At 43.8% G+C, this 19195-nt stretch overlaps 1 protein-coding gene across 3 annotated transcripts in view; it reads left to right on the top strand.

Annotated features, from left to right (window-relative positions):
* Nucleotides 1-19195, top strand: part of usp24 (ubiquitin specific peptidase 24) — a 260396-nt gene that overhangs the window by 150098 nt on the left and 91103 nt on the right. For 2 of the 3 annotated variants that reach the window (XR_011948152.1, XM_072510704.1), the window contains exons 27-32: nucleotides 1511-1669; nucleotides 2575-2660; nucleotides 3446-3539; nucleotides 5744-5902; nucleotides 6693-6790; nucleotides 10751-10846. Coding sequence is in view for 2 of the 3 variants with exons in the window: in XM_072510704.1 (XP_072366805.1) it covers nucleotides 1511-1669; nucleotides 2575-2660; nucleotides 3446-3539; nucleotides 5744-5902; nucleotides 6693-6790; nucleotides 10751-10846 (692 nt within the window). In the remaining variant the exon portion in view is untranslated. The remainder of the gene's footprint in view (nucleotides 1-1510; nucleotides 1670-2574; nucleotides 2661-3445; nucleotides 3540-5743; nucleotides 5903-6692; nucleotides 6791-10750; nucleotides 10847-19195) is intronic. The other variant, XM_072510705.1, reaches the window with a different exon arrangement.

Raw genomic sequence — 19195 nt, 5'->3', positions numbered from 1 at the left:
TGACCTTTCCACTCCCCGACGGACCTTCAGCTGTTTTCATTACTCACCCTCGACATTTTTCTTCACTGTGCCGCCTCTGTGCCTTCTCCCTGCTTTTGCCACCTCCGTGGACCATGGGACTGGGCTTAAAGCCCCGAAAATGCCATTCCCGAATGGGAGCCCTCCATTGTGCGGCTGCCTCCTGCCCGCCGTCTCCGGAAAGCTCCCCTTATTTTTTTTTAACGAGTTTGTTCACAGGACATGTTATCTCTGTGTTTAATTGCAGTGCTGGTGTCAATACATCTTGAAATATGGCCAAAATAGCCATTTAGAGCATCATGTTATCTCTCTGGGCCTCTCGCTTAAACTTTTACTAATAATATCAGGAAGAATTTTATATTTATTAGCTCAAGAAGCTGGAATACAATTTATTCTCTTTTGTTACGTTTGTTGTTTGGAGTAGTTTGAACTATTTAAGTCTTATTCATGATTCTATTTGTTATGTTTCTATCCCAATGGGTATTAGGAATTCATAGAACTTAGAGTGCAGAAGGAGGCCATTCGGCCCATCAAGTCTGCACTGGCCCTTGGAAAGAGCACCTCAGCTAAGCCCATGCCTCCACCCAGTAACCCCATCTAACCTTTTGGACACTAAGAGGCAATTTAGCATAGCCAATTGACCTACCTTCACATCTTTGGACTGTGGGAGGAAACCGGAGCACCTGGAGGAAACCCACACAGACACTGGGAGAAAGTGCAAATTCCACACAGTCAACTGAGGCGATAATTGAACCCAGGTCCCTGGAGCTGTGAGGCAGCAGCGCTAACCATTGTGCCACCGTGCCATGATAATTACATGATACAGGTTTCATCTATACTATTTTGACTTCATCTGGTTCTGTGATCAGTGTGATATTCATTACAAAGGTCTGCAACCCATGTTTTAACTCGTATCAAGTTTTGGTTCTGTTCATCCATTACTCGTATTCACTGGCCTATGTTAACTCCCGATTTAAGCAAATTTAAAATTCCCATTCTTTTCAAATTCATCCCTGGCTTCACTTACCTGTCATGCACACCATCCTGACTTGGAAATATATCGCCATTCCTTCATTGTCGTTGGGTCAAAATCTTCAAACTCCCTTGCTAACAGCACCATGGGTGTAACTACAGCACATGGACTGCAACAGTTCAAGAAGGCAGCTCATGACTTCTTGAAGTAACTAGGGATGGTCAAACAATGGTAGCTCAGCCAGCGATTTCACATCCTGTGAAAGATGAGGGGGAAAAATTGTCGCAACAATGTCCCTGGGGGGACAAAAAGCAAATGTGCAGGAGTGCGTTGCCACTTACATTTTTATTTTTTATAACTGTCGTTTTAAAAAATCTTTTCTCCCTCTTCATCCAGATTTTTATTTATTACCTGTTCCACAGTGATAGCAAATATAAGTCAAACTGCTTTACAACCTGATTATCTCTGTTGCGTTGCTTATTTTCTGAAAATGAAAATCATGTGTTCTTGTTCTTCTAGTTGACCATGAACAAAGATCAAAAATTGCTCCACCAACTGGGATTTTCAGACGAGCAAGTATTAACTATAAAGATGCCAGTGATGGGGACAGCATCAGGAAGTTCAGTTGATACATCTGCCAGCAGTGGTGTGATCAACTCAGCTTATGCTATGGAACAGGTTAGACAAAGTTTTTATATAAATGTTGCAGATATTAATTAAAAACAATCAAAATGCTTCAGCATCAAATTCTTTGAAATTGAGACAATAAAAGGAAGTCAGTGAAAGTGGTTGTTTGACACTGGAGTTTGGCTTTTGGCCCTAGCTTGCGAATCTATAGAATCCCTATCTACTTTGCAGAAGACAGCCATTTGGCCCATTGAGCCTGCACTGACCCTCTGAAAGAGCACCTTTCCGAGGCCCACTTTCCCACCCTATCCCTGTAACCACACTTAACCTGCACATCTTTGGACACTAAGGGGGAATTTAGCATGACCAATCCACTTAACCTGCACATCTTTGGACTGTGGGAGGAAACAGGAGCACCCAGAGGAAACCCACGCAGACAAGGCAAGAATGTGCAAACTCCACACAGACAGTCACCCAAAGTTGGAATTGAACCCGGGTCCCTGGTGCTATGAGGTTGCAGTGCTAATCACTGTGCCACTGCAGTGCCCTTTTGCTCATATGAGGCAGCCTGATCCTCAGCCCTTCAAGTGAACCACTGCAGTGTTTGCAGAAGTGTATTGATTTCCTGTATTATTTTAAAACGGGAAGGCATAACGTTTGGTCAGTCACAAATGAAAGACGTCCAATGTTCGGTGACCGGAAGTCAGTCATAATACAAGACTTTCTAAACCTGTGCTGGGCATTCTATAATAATTCTATATAAACCATTTATACTTTCTAGTATTGCATTTTGTAATTTACTGTAACTTTTCTATTGAATACTTGATCGGTAGCATTAATCTTTCCTTATTTGAGTGCAATTTAAAATGTTTGCAATTTAAAATGTTAGAAGTTGATGTTTATTATTTGTGTCTCTGCTCATGTGTTTCTGATTAGTTCCTTTATCTTTGTAACAGGAGAAGTCACTGCCTGGTGTTGTAATGGCACTGGTGTGTAATGTGTTTGATATGCTTTACCAACTTGCCAACCTTGAAGAACCAAGGTGAGATTACATAGTTTCAAATAGAATAGTTTATTTATAATTTTCAAAGCAAAATATTAACAATCAGGTAGGACCTGTAGAACCTTTTATGATATTTAGCCATTGGCTATGTTTTACTGTGGTTATTGTGAAAAAAACCCAAAGATAATGTGGTGTTCTCCATTAAAAGACCAATGTCTTCACCTTCACTTCAGACATTTATGTGATGAGACTGCTGGATTGGGAATTGACAGTGTGTGGGGGGCACAGACGCTAAATTTGCTGCACCACGTTGCATATGAGAAAAGGTCAAGCACTGAAGGATCCCTGGAGCATGAACCAATTCTACTTTGAGTAGGAGTTCAAATTCAATTCCTTGAAATTGTTGGGCTCTAAAACGAAAAATCTGTAGAAATACAAGGTCCAAATGTTTTGCACTTGTTTTTTAAAAAATTTAGAGTATCCAAATAATTTTTTCAAATTAAGGGGCAATTTAACATGGCCAATCCACCTACCTGCACATCTTTGGGTTGTGGGGGCGAAACCCATGCAAGCACAGGGAGAATGTGCAAACTCCACACGGATAGTGACCCAGAGCCGGGATCAAACCTGGGACCTCAGTGCCATGTGCTAACCACTAGGCCACCGTGCTGCCCGTTTTGCACTTGTTTGATATCTTTTCATAATCATTTAAAATATTTTTAACACAAAGCAAAGATTAAACAGAGTGTATTTGTGCAGACTGCAAGAAAAAAAATCTTGATTGCATTATTGAAATTCTGTTTATTTACCTATTCATCTTTCAGGATAACAGTGCGTGTTAGAAAGTTGCTGTTGTTGGTTCCTACTGATCCAGCCATTCAGGAGGCACTGGATACACTTGATGCTTTAGGCAGGAAAGTAAGTAGCTGCATTGTTTGTAATTTATCCAATGTTGTTAAAATTGTTTTTAGATGAAGCGCAGCAAGTCTCCCTTATAATGTGGAAACATTGGAGCGCCTAAATTTTAGCTGATGCCTTGAACTTTAAACACTGTACATCAGTTCCTTAATGTTTTGTGTGAGAATCCTCATCTTAGCTGAGTCAGTGTAGCATGAAGAAAAGTTTTCTGTTTGAAAAAAACATTACCAGCAATATTATCAGTGGGTCTATGCACAGCGAAGATGAATACAAATCATGCAAGGAAGTGTAATATTCTTACCTCTATATAAAGAACATGCCCAACCTCCCATTTTAGGCATAAACTCTATGGTAACATGATCACAATTGGCCAAGGAAGAGCAATCCATCCTCTGACAAGCTCCAGTCCAAACAACTGCAATAAGGTTCACCAGCAAAATAAAAAGCCATGTAGATACAGCACCATGTTTATGGGGTGGTGTAATCCTTGGGTGGCACAGTGGTTAGCACTGCCTCACAGTGCTAGGGACCCGGGTTCGATTCAGACTTTGGGTGACTGTGTGGAGTTTGCACATTTTCAACATATCTACTGGGTTTCCTCCGGGTGCTCCGATTACCCCCATAGCCCAAAGATGTGCAGGTTAGGTGGATTGGCCATGCTAAATTGCCCCTGTGGCCAACGGTTGATGGGGTTACAGGGATAAGGTGGACCTGCGTACGGTGCTTCTTTGGCAGGTTGGTGCAGACTCGATGGACCAAATGACCTGCACTGTAGTCCAAACAATATTTTTTTTATTCTTCAATGGAATGTTGGCATCACTGGCAAAGCCAGCATTTTCTGCCCTTCCCTAATTGCCCTTAAACTGAGTGACTTGTGTGGCCACTTCAGAGCGTAGTTACGATACATAGAATCATGTGGTACAGAGGAGGCCCTTCGGCCATCAACCTGCACAGACAAAAAAAACTACTCTGATCTACGCTAATCCCACTTCCCAGCATTTAGAGTAGAATCATACAATCTCTACAGTGCGGAAAACCATTCAGCCCATCAAGCCGTGAGTGAACCATATGAGTTTTTACCACAATTAATAGTTTCATGGCCACCTTTACTGAGACTAGCTTTATATCACAAATTTATTAGTTTAATTTAAATTTCACCAGCTGCTGTGGTGGGATTTGAACCCATGTCCCAGAGTATTAATCTGAGCCTCTGGATTTCTTGTCTGGTGAGATTGCCACTACATCATTGTCTCCCTTGCGGTATATATACTCACAAAATAAGTATATGTCGATATCATGAAAGGAATTATCAATTACTTTCAGACATTTGCTTTTGCTGACCTGATCAAATGTATATTTAGAGAAATATCAACTTCCCTGTGGTTGGATTGTCATGAAAAACTGTCCTGGTCTATCTAACTTTTAGCTTTGCCAGATAAACATGCTTATTTCAGGGCCCATATCAATAACAAAGGTTTGACCTGGCTAAAGCTTCTGCGGGACTTTGCTTGCAGCCCTGTGGATCTAGGCGAATAAAGATGTATGTTCCTTTAATGGGATGTGCCTTTCTACCTACTTCATCTGAGATTTCAGAAGTATTGCACAAATATTTTGTTTTTCAGGAGCTAATGTGAGTCACAGATGAGTTATAGGAGTGAGTATCAGTGACTCTCATGGATCTGCAAAATCTCTTATTTTGTGTCATGAAACCCGGTAGTTTTTGGTGCCCCTGATAAAACCCCTATCTTGAAAGCCCCAAAATTAAAAATATAATGCTTAGAAATATAACCCTGCCGCTCCCCCTGTCTCTCTCACCTGGAGAGTGATAGTAGTTCGAGGCACCTGAAACCTTGGCGTCAAACATATCCTGTTGCTCCTGCTTATACATGACTATCATTAAATTAGTTTAACGTATCATTTGTTGCGTCAAATCTATCTCTGTTTAAATAAGTTAACAGATGCTAATTACAGATTTTTTTTTTCCAAAAGAGTATTGAGTGAATTTGTTTGGGCTTGTGTGTGGCAGAGGTTGGGAGGCAGGCATGTCTACCTCCAATATGCCAAGTTCTTGAGTTAGTATTGCAAAATTCTCTCTTTTTACCTGGATGGTAGATTGTTCATTGTGTGGACTTTGACATGTACTCAGCGAATGAGGAAGACTTGTAGAATAGCAGGTTTAAACTGATGATTGATTTTATCTTTAGCAGAAAACATTGCTGACTGATTCAAGTCACCAAACATCGAAGTCACCTTCACTGTCTTCGAAGCAACAGCATCAGCCTAGTGCAAACACTATTTTGGAGAGTCTGTTCAGATCATCAGCACCAGGGATGTCCACCTTCAGAGTACTCTATAACCTAGAGGTATGAACTAATCAAATTGTAAAACTTTTTTACTTTTTGAAAGTTTCTATGAAGGTTTTTTCATGCTGTCATGCTGACTTATTGGAGCTTCATAGTATATGAAGTGAATTTTATAGAGTTAGATTTATAGCCTCCACCTGTTCTATCTCCGGTTCCACTTGTTCTCAGAAACTTGAGCAGGCATCTGTTATACCCCACTCTCTAAACCATATTAAAATGATGGATTCCTTTTTATTTCACTCAAAAATAGATTTTTCAACAACTTGCTAAAATAAATTTGCTCACTTTAAAGCAGAAACCATGATGGTTCAAATTTAAATTGTAATGTTGGCTGTTTTAATTTCCTATGTAGGACTTTTCCCTTGGTTAGCCTTCAGTTCCATTGTACAAATAAATCATTCATAAATTCTCAAGCAGTGGAGACAATCCTGGTGACTGTATTGGATAACAAGATCCTAGATCTGTTGAAATTGAGCATTAATTGATCTGTGCATATCTCATGGATTCATCTTCTGCTAAAATTGCTTGATCTGATGCAATGTTCCTCGAGTCTTTCGTTTTCACGTTGATTCTTAAAAGACATCAAGCTTATTGTGCATCAGTTTCTTCTTCCAATTTTCAATATTTTAGTGACACTTTGAAAAACATCTTCAACAAAAATACGCAATACTTTAGTGGAAATTATTTGTTCATTTCCAGTCTTTGTTCATTCCACTTATTGAAAATGTATTTGATGAAGAAAGTAATTTGGTTCCTGCTGTTGATTTAATCTGTTATGCTGTTCGTGCAGGTTCTCAGTTCCAAGCTGATGCCTACATCAGATGATGAGATGGCAAGAAACTGCGCTAAATCTTTCTGTGAAAATTTCCTCAAAGCAGGAGGTTTAAGGTTTGTATGTGTACATGTATTATTTTGCCCCCAGCTTTTCCAGTAGTCTTTATTTCATTCCACCTTCCTCCTTCAGACTGAACATGAAATACTATCATGTTACCTAATGACCCCTTTACCATGAGGTTATTGATTAATATTGTCTCATTGCCCATTACCAGGTCTGGAATAGCCTGGTCCCTCGTTGGCTCTAGAACATACTTCTGTAAGAAATTGTCCCGCATAAACTCTATGAACTCATTTGCCAGGCTACCTTTGCCAATTGTATTTGTCCAATCTGTATGCAATTAAAGTCACCCATGATTATTGCGGTACCTTTCTTACACATCCCATTTACTTCTTCCTGAATGCTGTGTCCCACAGAATAACTGGTGTTAGGTGACCTATAGGCTACTCACATAAGTGACCTCTTCCTTTTTTTATTTCTTATCCCTACTCAAACTGATTCTACATCTTGCTCTTTCGTGCTAGTCATCTTTCACAGTACTAATGACATCCTTAATTAACAGAGCTACCTCACCACCTTTTCCTAGCTTCCTATCTTTTCAAATTGTCAAATATCCTTCGATATTTGGGTCCCAGCCTTGGTCACCCTACAAAGATGTCGCTGATAGCTATTAAGTCCTGCATATTTCTTTCTTTCAATGCTAACAATTCATCCATTTTGTTCCAAATGCTGTGCACATTCAGATACAGAACCGTTAACTTTGTTTTTTTTTAAATCATTTTTACATTATCTGACCTTAACTGTTGGTACATTCTTAAGTCTTTACTTTCTGTCCTTGTCTCCCAAACTGGTTATCTTTACTCAAATTGCTACCCTGCTCCACTGCCGCGTTGTTACCCTTAATTTACTACATCTTCTCGCATATTTTCCCCACTATTTCATTTAAAGCTCTCTCTACCCCACTGATTATACAACTCACCATAACACTGGGTCCCAACACGGTTCAAGTGAAGCCTGCCCCAACGGGACAGTTCCCATTTTCCCCAGTACTGGTGCCAGTGCTCCATAAATCAAAACCTATTTCTCCAATGCCAGTCTTACAGCCATGCATCCATCCCTCTAAATTATATGCCCTCAACCAGTTTGTTTGTGGCCCAGGTAATAATCCAGAGATGATTACCTTTAAGATTCTGCTTCTTAGCTCAGCCCTAGCTGCTCCTAATCCCTAAGCAGAACGTTTGCTAAGTCCTATCTATGTCATTCACCATGTTCTTTAATCATTGCAGTAATGTAATGTCATTTTGTTTGACATAATATATTATATATATATACATATATATATATATATATATATTGGCAAGCTTTCAACTTCACGGAGATAATGGATTTCACTGAACATGACTTTGCTACAATTCCAAAGTCAAACCCGTGATTTTATAGGTCACGGTTGTTTTCTTTAATTGATTCGAACATCTGTCACAGACAGGCAAAAGCTGCTACTGAATGTTTTGTAGATTAATTAACTATAATATGCAGAAGATGATGTGATTTTGACATTAAACTTTACCAACGGTGTACCCTGTAATGGCCATTAGTGTTTATAATGACAGCACACTAGCAAGCTAGAAAGTGGGCAGCCACCCCAAAAAAACTCAGCAGCGCACATTGGTTTCAATGAATGAATGGTTTTACAGCCATTTCTCATTTAGAGTTTCTGAGATGATATTTCAGCTTTGTCCTCGTGACTGTTGGCTGACAAAGTAGGGAGATTTCTGGACTTAAGATAATAGTCCTAAATTAGTTTAGTGAAAATTAAATCTGCCATTCAGAAACAAGCCCATTCAGCCCATCAAGTCTGCACTCATTTGCTGAAAGAATGCTGCTCATTTGAAAGATTAGCAGGTCACCGGAAACCAGGCTGAGAGCATTTGCTCATCAACATTACATTCAATGGTTCACAACTTCAAATGTGGATAATTAATGAGACTTAAGAGGTTGTTAGAAACTGCTAAGATGGTGAACCTCATCATTTAACTGAGTCTGCAATAAATTCATTTTAAAGGGAATTTTTTTTTTTTAACCAGAAAGTTACGCCTGGGTAATAAAAAGATAAAACTTAAAAATAAGAAAATATTTTTTGGAAGTAACAACATATATATGGGCTAAATAGCCAGTAGGTTTCATTCAACAATTCAGTTAATTATCTTCGTTAACACAACTTTAAATAACATTTTAAATCTCACATAGTAAATGCATATACTAAATTCACAAAATTATTGTGTTCAAAAGCGTTGGCAAAAAAAAATATTTTTGCAATGAATTTACTTTCCTTTAAGTAAAGCTACTTTACTTGGCTTGATTTTAGTTTATTGCATGATTATTGTTAATCATTCTCTATATTCTCAGTGTCACTTTTAAAATCCTCAGTATCAAAATCTACATTTACACCTATTTCTCAATGTTTGTTAATACTCTAATATTTAGTCATCGGTCTTAAAGGCAGCATCTGTAGTATCAGTCTGCACATTTTCAGTGTTGCTGTCTGCATTCATAATTCATTGAAACTTTAAATATTTCATGACTGGTCACATTAGAAGTTCTTCTTTCTTGGGGGTGAATAAGGACATCTTGGTGATTCTACCCAGCTACTATGTTTTCTGATTTGTTTCAAGAAGTTTTTTATTTTTCTTGTTCCCATAAGAAGAACATTCAATGGATCAAATGGCTCATTTCAAGTTGCCAATCGTTCTTTGACATTTATGTGAACCATTGAATGTGGCTCTTTATCCCGCCCCCCCAAACAATATTCACATACTTCTGATCTACTGCCAGTATCGCATTCCGTATCTGATTCCATTATGATGAGGTCAAAGATGAGTCTTGGTCTCTTATCTGCAGCACTGGTGGTATTGCACCCTGTTATTCTTTGTCAATGTTTTTCCATCTTGCTTTAACCTCTTCACCTTTCCTTTCTCTAGCTGCCACCTGCCACCTGGTGCTTTCTGTCGACCGTTTGCCTTTTTGCTCTAGCCTCGTCATCTTTCCTGGCTCTGCGTACTGCCAGTTGCTTTCGCTTACCAAGTAATCATGTGTCCTGTCTCAGAACATAACTTACCTGAAACAAATCAAATAGGAGAAAAAGAACAAATGAAATATGAAAGTCAAATTTATGACACTTGTCTCATTCTTTCTTAGAATGTTTCGCTAAGATTGGTTAAAGCATGCCTGAGTTACAGTGTCAGCAGGAACACAGCGTAGGCAGGACCATGGGACTTCCGACTAGGAGACCAAAGCCCCCCCCACCCCCCTCTAGTGGTTAGCTGTCAACTCCCTTGCAACATGACTTTGATCCAAAGTATTATCCCACCAGCTTTGGCATTCATATCGGTGTGTGTATATATATATATATATATATATGTACTTGTGTCTGTTATCAGTACTTAGCATTTTTCTATATTCCCATGTTAACTTATTTAACTTGTAAATAAATGTAATCATGCAACTTTAAGCTACACTATATGCATTGTCTCGTGATTGTTGCATTTGTAACCTTTTGAGAGACAGAAGAACATTGTAGGCACCCATTGTGATCACCAAGGACACTATGTACTGCAACTGATTAATCATACGCCTGGTGCTGCACACTTAATGAGGATGTAGGATTGTAGGGGACTTTGATCACTTCTAGGAAAACCCCATACACCACAAAATTAAAGCAACAATGTTATGGGAGGGTGGCACCAGAACACACAAATGGCATAGCTGAAGTCTCTCCGGTTGCACTTTTGTAATACTCACCATTTTCTGAATTACCACGACCTCAATATAACGATATTATGCCAGCGGTTACAATTACTCTGCAGTGAAAAGTATGTTCAAAATTTTGCTGGTAAAGATAGTTTGATTTTGCTGCTTTTCTTGGTAATTCTCACCCAAAAGCCATATAGCTGATATTTTTGCACTAATGTGTTATTAATAATGCTACACACAGTTTCATTTTTTATATATTCTAGTTTGGTGGTGAATGTTATGCAAAGAGATTCCATTCCGTCTGAGGTGGATTATGAAACAAGACAGGGAGTTTATTCAATCTGCCTACAGCTTGCAAGGTGAGAGCCAATGTACATTGCATCACTCAAAATTAAAGCCATCATCTGCATAGTGACCTGTGCTCATCCAATGGCTGCTAAGGGAGTGAGCAACACTGTCAGCCAAGAACAATAAGAAGTCTTACAACACCAGGTTAAAGTCCAACATGTTTGTTTCATGTTTGAAACAAACATGTTGGACTTTAACCTGGTGTTGTAAGACTTCTTACTGTGCTCACCCCAGTCCAACGCCGGCATCTCCACATCATGGCTAGCCAAGAACAAGATTGGGCTCTGATGTGGTACTTCCCACGGTCACCTAAAATAACAGCATTTTCTGTCCAGGTTCATGCAAAATGTATGGTAATTTGAATGACATATTAGAGACTGAAGCCCAGTGAGGGGTCAAAACCTTCAAGCGAAGGGGGCAGAAGGAAATAATTTAATTATTTAGTTAACTGCTTTGGACATCAAGTTGTTCTGACCATTCAAAGCAGTAGCACTTGCACAACGACACCTTAAGGACATATCCACAATGCCCAGTATTATCACAATTCATTGCATGTCACAAGACATTGTGTTGCAGCATTTAATAATTGTGCTAGAAAATATCTGCTTTTACAGCATTGCAAATATAATCAAAACTATAGACTTTACCACAAGTCTCACATTTTTACTGAGGCAAGTTGATTATCAAGGATATGCTAACGTATTGATTATCTTTACTGGACCAGTAACCCAGAGAAGATAAGATCAGATCAGATTCTGTGGCAGTTTGGTAAATTGAATTCGATTTGCAACAGAACCTTGAAATAAAAGCTAGTTTGGGAAAGTGACCATGAATCTGTGGATTGTCATAAGGAACTCAATTAGTTGTCATGTTTTTTTGGGAGAAGGAAACTTGTCATTCTTATCCCGACTGGCCTATATGTGATTCCAATCTCACGCCACGTGGTTGACTCTTGACTGTCCACTGAAGTGTCCAGGCAGGCTGCTCCGTTGTATCAAGTCTTTGCACCTTCTCTGGAGCAGCTTGGGATGGGCAATAATTGTTGCATTTGCCAGCGATGCCCAATCCTGAGAATTTTATTTTAAATTGATTCTGGATCTCGTCACTATATAATGAAGATGAGGCTATAATTCAAATTTTTGAAATTATTGAAATGATTCTGCAAATAATTGCTTCTAAAATTCCAACGGTCATTGTGCCAGCCAGCTTGTTGTTTATATTGATGCGGGTGATTGTTTCATGCAGTTATTAAAGTGACTTTGTAAACTAAATTCTCCATTAGTTTTCGGAAATTTGTCCAACGAGTGAGAGGTAGATTCTTGTACCAAATCCTTAGTTGTGCGATTACTGAAAATAACAGTTATCCTGTTTCTGCACCCTGCCAGATAAATAGTTGTTCAAATTCATCATCACTGCAATTTGATGGTGTAGCATTTTGGTGTGTCAGCCTGCTAAGACATGGTAGATTCTCTTTTTTTGTATATAAATTTAGAGTACCCAATTATTTTTGTTTCCAATTAAGGGGCAATTTAGCGTGGCCAATTCACCGACCCTGCGCATCTTTTTGGGTTGTGGGAGTGAGACCCAGGCAGCAAACTCCGCACGGTCAGTGATCCGGGGCCGGGATCGAACCTGGCTCCTCAGCGCCGTGAGGCAGCAGTGCTAACCACTGTGCCACCGTGCTGCCCTAACATAGTAGATTCTCAACTAAAGTTTCCTTATTGGGAAGTGGAAATCTGGAATTCCAAAATGAATGTGGATTTGGATCAACTGAAACTTTCATTTTTTTAAAAATATATATTTTATTGAAAATTTTTCGATCACAATTTTTTCCCCTTACTCATCAAACATAACAAAAAAGAAAATTTAACAGTGAACAAATGGCTAATCAACATGGTAAACTAATCATTTAACATAAACTAGAGCTTTCCCCCCCCCCCACCCCACCCCCTCTGGGTTGCTGCTGCTGGTCATCTGTCTTCCCTCTAACGTTCCCCTAGGTAGTCGAGGAATGGCTGCCACCGCCTGGTGAACCCTTGAGCCGATCCTCTCAGCGCAAACTTCATCTGCTCCAGTTTTATGAACCCCGCCGTATCGTTTATCCAGGCCTCCAGTCTGGGAGGTTTCGCTTCCTTCCACATGAGTAATATCCTACGCCGGGCTACTAGGGATGCAAAGGCCACAACGTCGGCCTCTTTCGCCTCCTGCACTCCCGGCTCATCCGCAACTCCAAATAGAGCTAGCCCCCAGCCTGGTTTGACCCGGACCTTCACCACCTTAGAGACCACTCCCGTCACTCCCTTCCAATACCCCTCCAGTGCCGGGCACGACCAAAACATATGTGCGTGGTTTGCCGGGCTTCCGCCGCACCTCCCACACTTGTCCTCCACTCCAAAGAACCTGCTCAATCTTTCTCCCGTTATGTGTGCTCTATGTAGCACCTTGAATTGAATCAGGCTAAGCCTGGCGCACGAGGAAGAGGAATTTACCCTGCTTAGGGCATCAGCCCACATACCCTCCTCTATCTCCTCCCCTAGCTCTCCTTCCCACTTTCCTTTTAACTCGCCCACCAGCTCCTCCCCCTCTTCCCTCATCTCTCGGTATATCTCTGTCACCTTGCCCTCCCCGACCCACACCCCCGAAAGCACTCTGTCCTGGATCCCCTGTGCCGGGAGCAGCGGAAATTCCCTCACCTGTTGTCTTGTGAACGCCCTCACCTGCATATATCTAAGGAAGTTTCCCCGGGGCAACTTATACTTTTCCTCCAATGCTCCCAAGCTCGCAAACGTCCCATCTATAAATAAATCTCCCACCCTCCTAATTCCCAACTGGTGCCAGCTCTGAAATCCTCCATCCATCCTTCCTGGGGCAAACCTGTGGTTGTTCCTGATTGGGGACCCCACCAGGGCTCCCCGCGCGCCTCTCTGTCGCCTCCATTGTCCCCAAATATTCAATGTTGCCGCCACCACTGGGTTTGTGGTAAAGTTTTTTGGTGAGAGCGGTAGCGGCGCCGTCACCAGCGCCTCTAGGCTCGTCCCTTTACAGGACTTTCCAGTCTTTTCCACGCCGCTCCCTCTCCCTCCATCATCCATTTACGAATCGTCGCCACATTGGCGGCTCAATAGTAGTCGCCCAAATTCGGTAGCGCCAATCCTCCTCTGTCTCTGCTACGTTGTAGGAACCCCCTCCTTACCCTCAGGACTTTCCCTGCCCACACGAAGCTCGTGATGCTCCTGTCTATTTTTTTAAAAAAGGTCTTAGTGATTAGTATAGGGAGACATTGAAATACAAATAAGAACCTCGGGAGGACCATCATCTTAATTGCCTGCACTCTGCCCGCCAACGACAGAGGCTGCATGTCCCACCTCTTGAAGTCCTCCTCCATTTGTTCTACCAATCGTGTCAGATTAAGCCTGTGTAAGGTTCCCTAGTTCCTAGCGATCTGAATCCCCAGGTATCGGAAGTTTCTTTCCACTTTCCTTAGAGGCAGGCCTTCTATCTCTCTACTCTGGTCCCCAGGGTGTATCACAAATAGTTCACTCTTCCCCATGTTGAGCCTATATCCCGCGAAATCTCCGAACTCCCTCAATATCTGCATGACCTCTGTCATCCCCCCCCCCACTGGGTCCGTCACATACAACAGTAGGTCATCTGCGTATAGCGACACTCTGTGTTCTTCTCCCCCTCTAATCACCCCTCTCCATTTCCTGGAGTCTCTCAACGCCATGGCCAGAGGTTCAATTGCCAACGCGAACAACAATGGAGATAGCGGCATCCCTGTCTTGTTCCCCTATATTATCGGAAATACTCCGATCTTTGCCGGCCCGTGACCACACTTGCCGTTGGGGCCCCATAAAGGAGTTTGACCCAGCTAATAAACCCATTCCCGAACCCAAACCTCCTTAGCACCTCCCATAGGTACTCCCACTCCACCCTATCAAATGCCTTCTCTGCATCCATTGCCGCCACTATCTCTGCCTCCCCCTCCACTGGGGGCATCATTATCACCCCTAATAGTCGTCGCACGTTGACATTCAGTTGTCTCCCCTTTACGAACCCTGTCTGATCTTCGTGCACCACCCCCGGGACACAGTCCTCTATCCTCGATGCCAGTACCTTTGCCAACAATTTGGCGTCCACATTCAATAATGAAATAGGTCTATAGGACCCGCACTGCAACGGATCTTTATCCCGCTTCAGAATTAGCGATATCGTCGCCTCCGACATTGTCGGGGGTAAAGTCCCTCCTTCCCTGGCCTCATTAAACGTCCTCACCAACAGCGGGGCCAACAAGTCCACGTACTTTCTATAAAATTCCACCGGGAACCCGTCTGGTTCCGGAGCCTTCCCTGCTTGCATATTCCCCAGCCCCTTAATAACCTCGTCCACCCCAATCGGTGCCCCCAGGCCTTCCACCTCCTGCTCCTCCACCCTCGAACCTCAATTGATCCAGGAACTGCCGCATCCCCTCCTCTCCCTCCGGGGGTTGGGACCTATACAGTCCTTCATAAAAGGTCTTGAACACCTCGTTTATCTTCCCTGCTCTCCGCACCGTAGCTCCCTTTTCGTCTCTAATTCCCCCTATCTCCCTTGCCGCTGTCCTCTTTCGCAGCTGATGGGCCAGCAGGCGACTAGCCTTTTCCCCATATTCATACCTCCTCCCCTGTGCCTTCCTCCACAGCACCTTCGCCCTTCTGGTGGTCAAAAGGTCGAACTCCGTCTGGAGTCGTCTTCGCTCCCTGTACAGTCCCTCCTGCGGGGTCTCCGCAAATTCCCTGTCCACCCTTAAAATCTCCCCCAGTAATCTTTCCCTTTCCTTGGCCTCTGTTTTCCCTTTGTGGGCCCTAATGGAGATCAGCTTTCCTCTGACCACCGCTTTTAGTGCTTCCCATACCACTCCCACTCGGACCTCCCCGTCGTCATTGGCCTCCAGGTACCTCTCAATACATCCCTGCACTCTTCCACACACTCCCTCATCCGCCATCAATCCCACATCCAATCGCCAGAGTGCTCGCTGCTCCCTTTCCTCTCCTAGTTCCAGGTCCACCCAGTGTGGGGCATGGTCCAAAACCGCAATGGCTGAATACTCAGCTTCTTCCACCCTTGAGATCAACGACCTTCCCAGAACAAAAAAATCTATCCGGGAGTACACTTTATGTACATGGGAGAAGAAGGAGAACTCCCTGGTCCTCGGTCTAAGAAATCGCCATGGATCCACTCCCCCCATTTGGTCCATAAACCCCTTGAGCACCTTGGCCGCTGCCGGCCTTCGATCTGGATCTATCTAACCCTGGGTCCAGCACGGTGTTGAAGTCCCCTCCCAATATCAAGTTTCCTACCTCCAGGTCCGGTTTACGACCCAACATCCGTCTCATAAATCCCGCATCGTCCCAATTCGGGGCATATACATTAACCAGCACGACCTCCATTCCCTCCAGCCTGCCACTCACCATTACATATCTACCTCCGCTATCTACTACAATGCTCCTTGCTTCAAATGCTACCCGTTTCCCCACCAATATGGCCACCCCTCTATTCTTTGCATCTAGTCCTGAGTGGAACACCTGTCCCACCCATCCTTTCCTTAACCTAACTTGGTCCGCCACCTTCAGGTGCGTCTCCTGGAGCATAGCCACGTCTGCCCTTAGTCCTTTCAAGTGCGCGAGCACTCGGGCCCTTTTTATCGGTCCATTCAGGCCTCTCACGTTCCACGTGATCAGCCTCACTAGGGGGCTACCTGCCCCCTTCCCGTGTCGACTAGCCATCACCTTCTCTAGGCCAGTCCCGTATCCCGCCTCCGCGCTCCCACTCGCTCCCCAGGCGTCGCATTCCATCCCCGTCCACCCACTCTTTAGCCATTTCCTCTTTGATTTCCGCAGCAGCAACCCAGTTATCCCCCCCCCCCCGCTAGATCCCCTTCTAGCGTGATTATTACTTCCGCAAGTCAGCTGACTTCAACTGATCCCGGCTACTCCTGCTCCCTCCCTGACCCCCCCCCCCCCCCCCCCCCCCGTGTGGGGAACTCCCATCTGCCTTGCGCCTGTCTTCCCGCCATTATCTTTCTGGCGTGGGAACATCCCTTTATCTGACCCGCCTCTTGTGGCGCAGCTCCCTTTCCCCTCCCATTCCTCATTCTCCGCCTATGTCCCTTCTTTCCCCCCTCACCGGCGCCCACATTTCTTAGTGTCTCCCCCCTTCCCAATTTACTTCTCTATTTACATCGGCAATAACATTCCCTGCAGTATCAGTCCCTCAGTTCCGATCCAATTTCTCCTCTTTAATAAAGGTCCATGCTTCTTCCGCCGTTTCGAAATAGTGATGTCTCTCCTGGTACGTGACCCATAGTCTTGCCGGCTGCAGCATCCCGAACTTCACCTTCTTTTTGTGTAACACCTCCTTGGCTCGGTTAAAACTCGCCCTCCTTCTCGCCACCTCCGCACTCCAATCCTGGTACACCCGTACCACTGCATTCTCCCATCTGCTACTCCGTACTTTTTTTAGCCCATCTCAGGACCTCCTCTCTATCTTTAAGGCGGTGAAATCGCACAATTGTCGCCCTAGGTGGTTCTCCCGCTTTTGGTCTTCTCGCCGGGATCCGATGTGCCCCCTCCACCTCTAAGGGGCCCGCAGGGGCCTCAGCTCCCATCAACGAGCTTAGCATCGTGCTTACATAAGCCCCGCAATCCGCTCCTTCCACTCCCAGTATCCGAAGGTTCTTCCTTCGCGCTCTGTTTTCTAGGGCCTCAATCCTTTCAATGCACTTTTTGTGGAGCGCCTCGTGCGTCTGTGTTTTGACCGCCAGGCCCAGGATCTCGTCCTCATTATCTGTCACCTTCTGCTCCACCATGCGGAGCTCTGTCTCCTGGGTCCTTTGTGCCTCCTTGAGCCCCTCAATTGCCTGTAGCATCGGGGTCAGCACCTCCCTCTTTAGTAGCTCCACACACCGTCTCAAGAATTCATCTTGTTCAGGCCCCCATGCCGCCTGGGCTTTCTCCGCCGCCATCTTGTGTCTTCTCCCTTTCTGTCCCTCTCGTCGAGGATTCCTCGCGCTGCAGCCGCCGCCGCCGATATTTTCCTCTTTCGTTGGGGGGGGACTCTCTGTTCACTCACCCCACACCGGGTTTTGTCGCGCGAAAATTTCCCGTTGGGGCTCTTAAAAGAGCCCGAAGGTCCGTTGGAGCTGGAGCCGCCGAAACTTGCGGCTTAGCTAGTCATCGCCGCAACCGGAAGTAACTGAAACTTTCATGATCGCGATATATGGTTTTGAGAATGGACTTCAAGAGATGGGAACAAAGATGGATAAGTGGTCCAGATCAACAAAGAATAAATAAAATGCTAAAATGGTTAGAACAAAGAACATTACAGCACAGTACAGGCCCTTCGGCCATCGATGTTGCGCCAACCTGTGAAACCACTCTAAAGCCCATCTACACTATTCCCTTATCATCCATATGTTTATCCAATGACCATTTGAATGCCCTTAGTGTTGGCGAGTCCACTACTGTTGCAGGCAGGGCATTCCATGCCCTTACTACTCTCTGAGTAAAGAACCTACCTCTGACATCTGTCCTATATCTATCTCCCCTCAATTTAAAGCTATGTCCCCTCGTGCTAGACATCACCATCCGAGGAAAAAGGCTCTCACTGTCCACCCTATCCAATCCTCTGATCATCTTGTATGCCTCAATTAAGTCACCTCTTAACCTTCTTCTCTCTAACGAAAACAGCCTCATGTCCCTCAGCCTTTCTTCATAAGATCTTCCCTCCATACCAGGCAACATTCTGGTAAATCTCTGCATCCTTTCCAATGCTTCCACATCCTTCCTATAATGCGGCGACCAGAATTGCACGCAATACTCCAAATGCGGCCGCACCAGAGTTTTGTACAGCTGCAACATGACCTCATGACTCCGAAACTCAATCCCTCTACCAATAAAAGCTAACACACTGTACGCCTTCTTAACAACCCTCTCAACCCGGGTGGCAACTTTCAGGGATCTATGTACATGGACACCGAGATCTCTCTGCTCATCCACACTGCCAAGAATCTTACCATTAGCCCAGTACTCTGTCTTCCTGTTGTTCCTTCCAAAATGAATCACCTCACACTTTTCTGCATTAAACTCCATTTGCCACCTCTCAGCCCAGCGTTGCAGCTTATCTATGTCCCTCTGTAACTTGTAACATCCTTCTGCACTGTCCACAACTCCACCGACTTTAGTGTCATCTGCAAATTTACTCCCCCATCCTTCTACGCCCTCCTCCAGGTCATTTATAAAAATGACAAACAGCAGTGGCCACAAAACAGATCCTTGTGGTACACCACTAGGAACTGGACTCCAGTCTGAACATTTCCCATC

Source organism: Scyliorhinus torazame, chromosome 7 (genome assembly GCF_047496885.1).
Source record: "Scyliorhinus torazame isolate Kashiwa2021f chromosome 7, sScyTor2.1, whole genome shotgun sequence".
NCBI classification, from domain to species: domain Eukaryota; kingdom Metazoa; phylum Chordata; class Chondrichthyes; order Carcharhiniformes; family Scyliorhinidae; genus Scyliorhinus; species Scyliorhinus torazame.
Note: the sequence above shows the minus strand (reverse complement) of the source record. Positions and strands in the feature narration are given on the sequence as shown.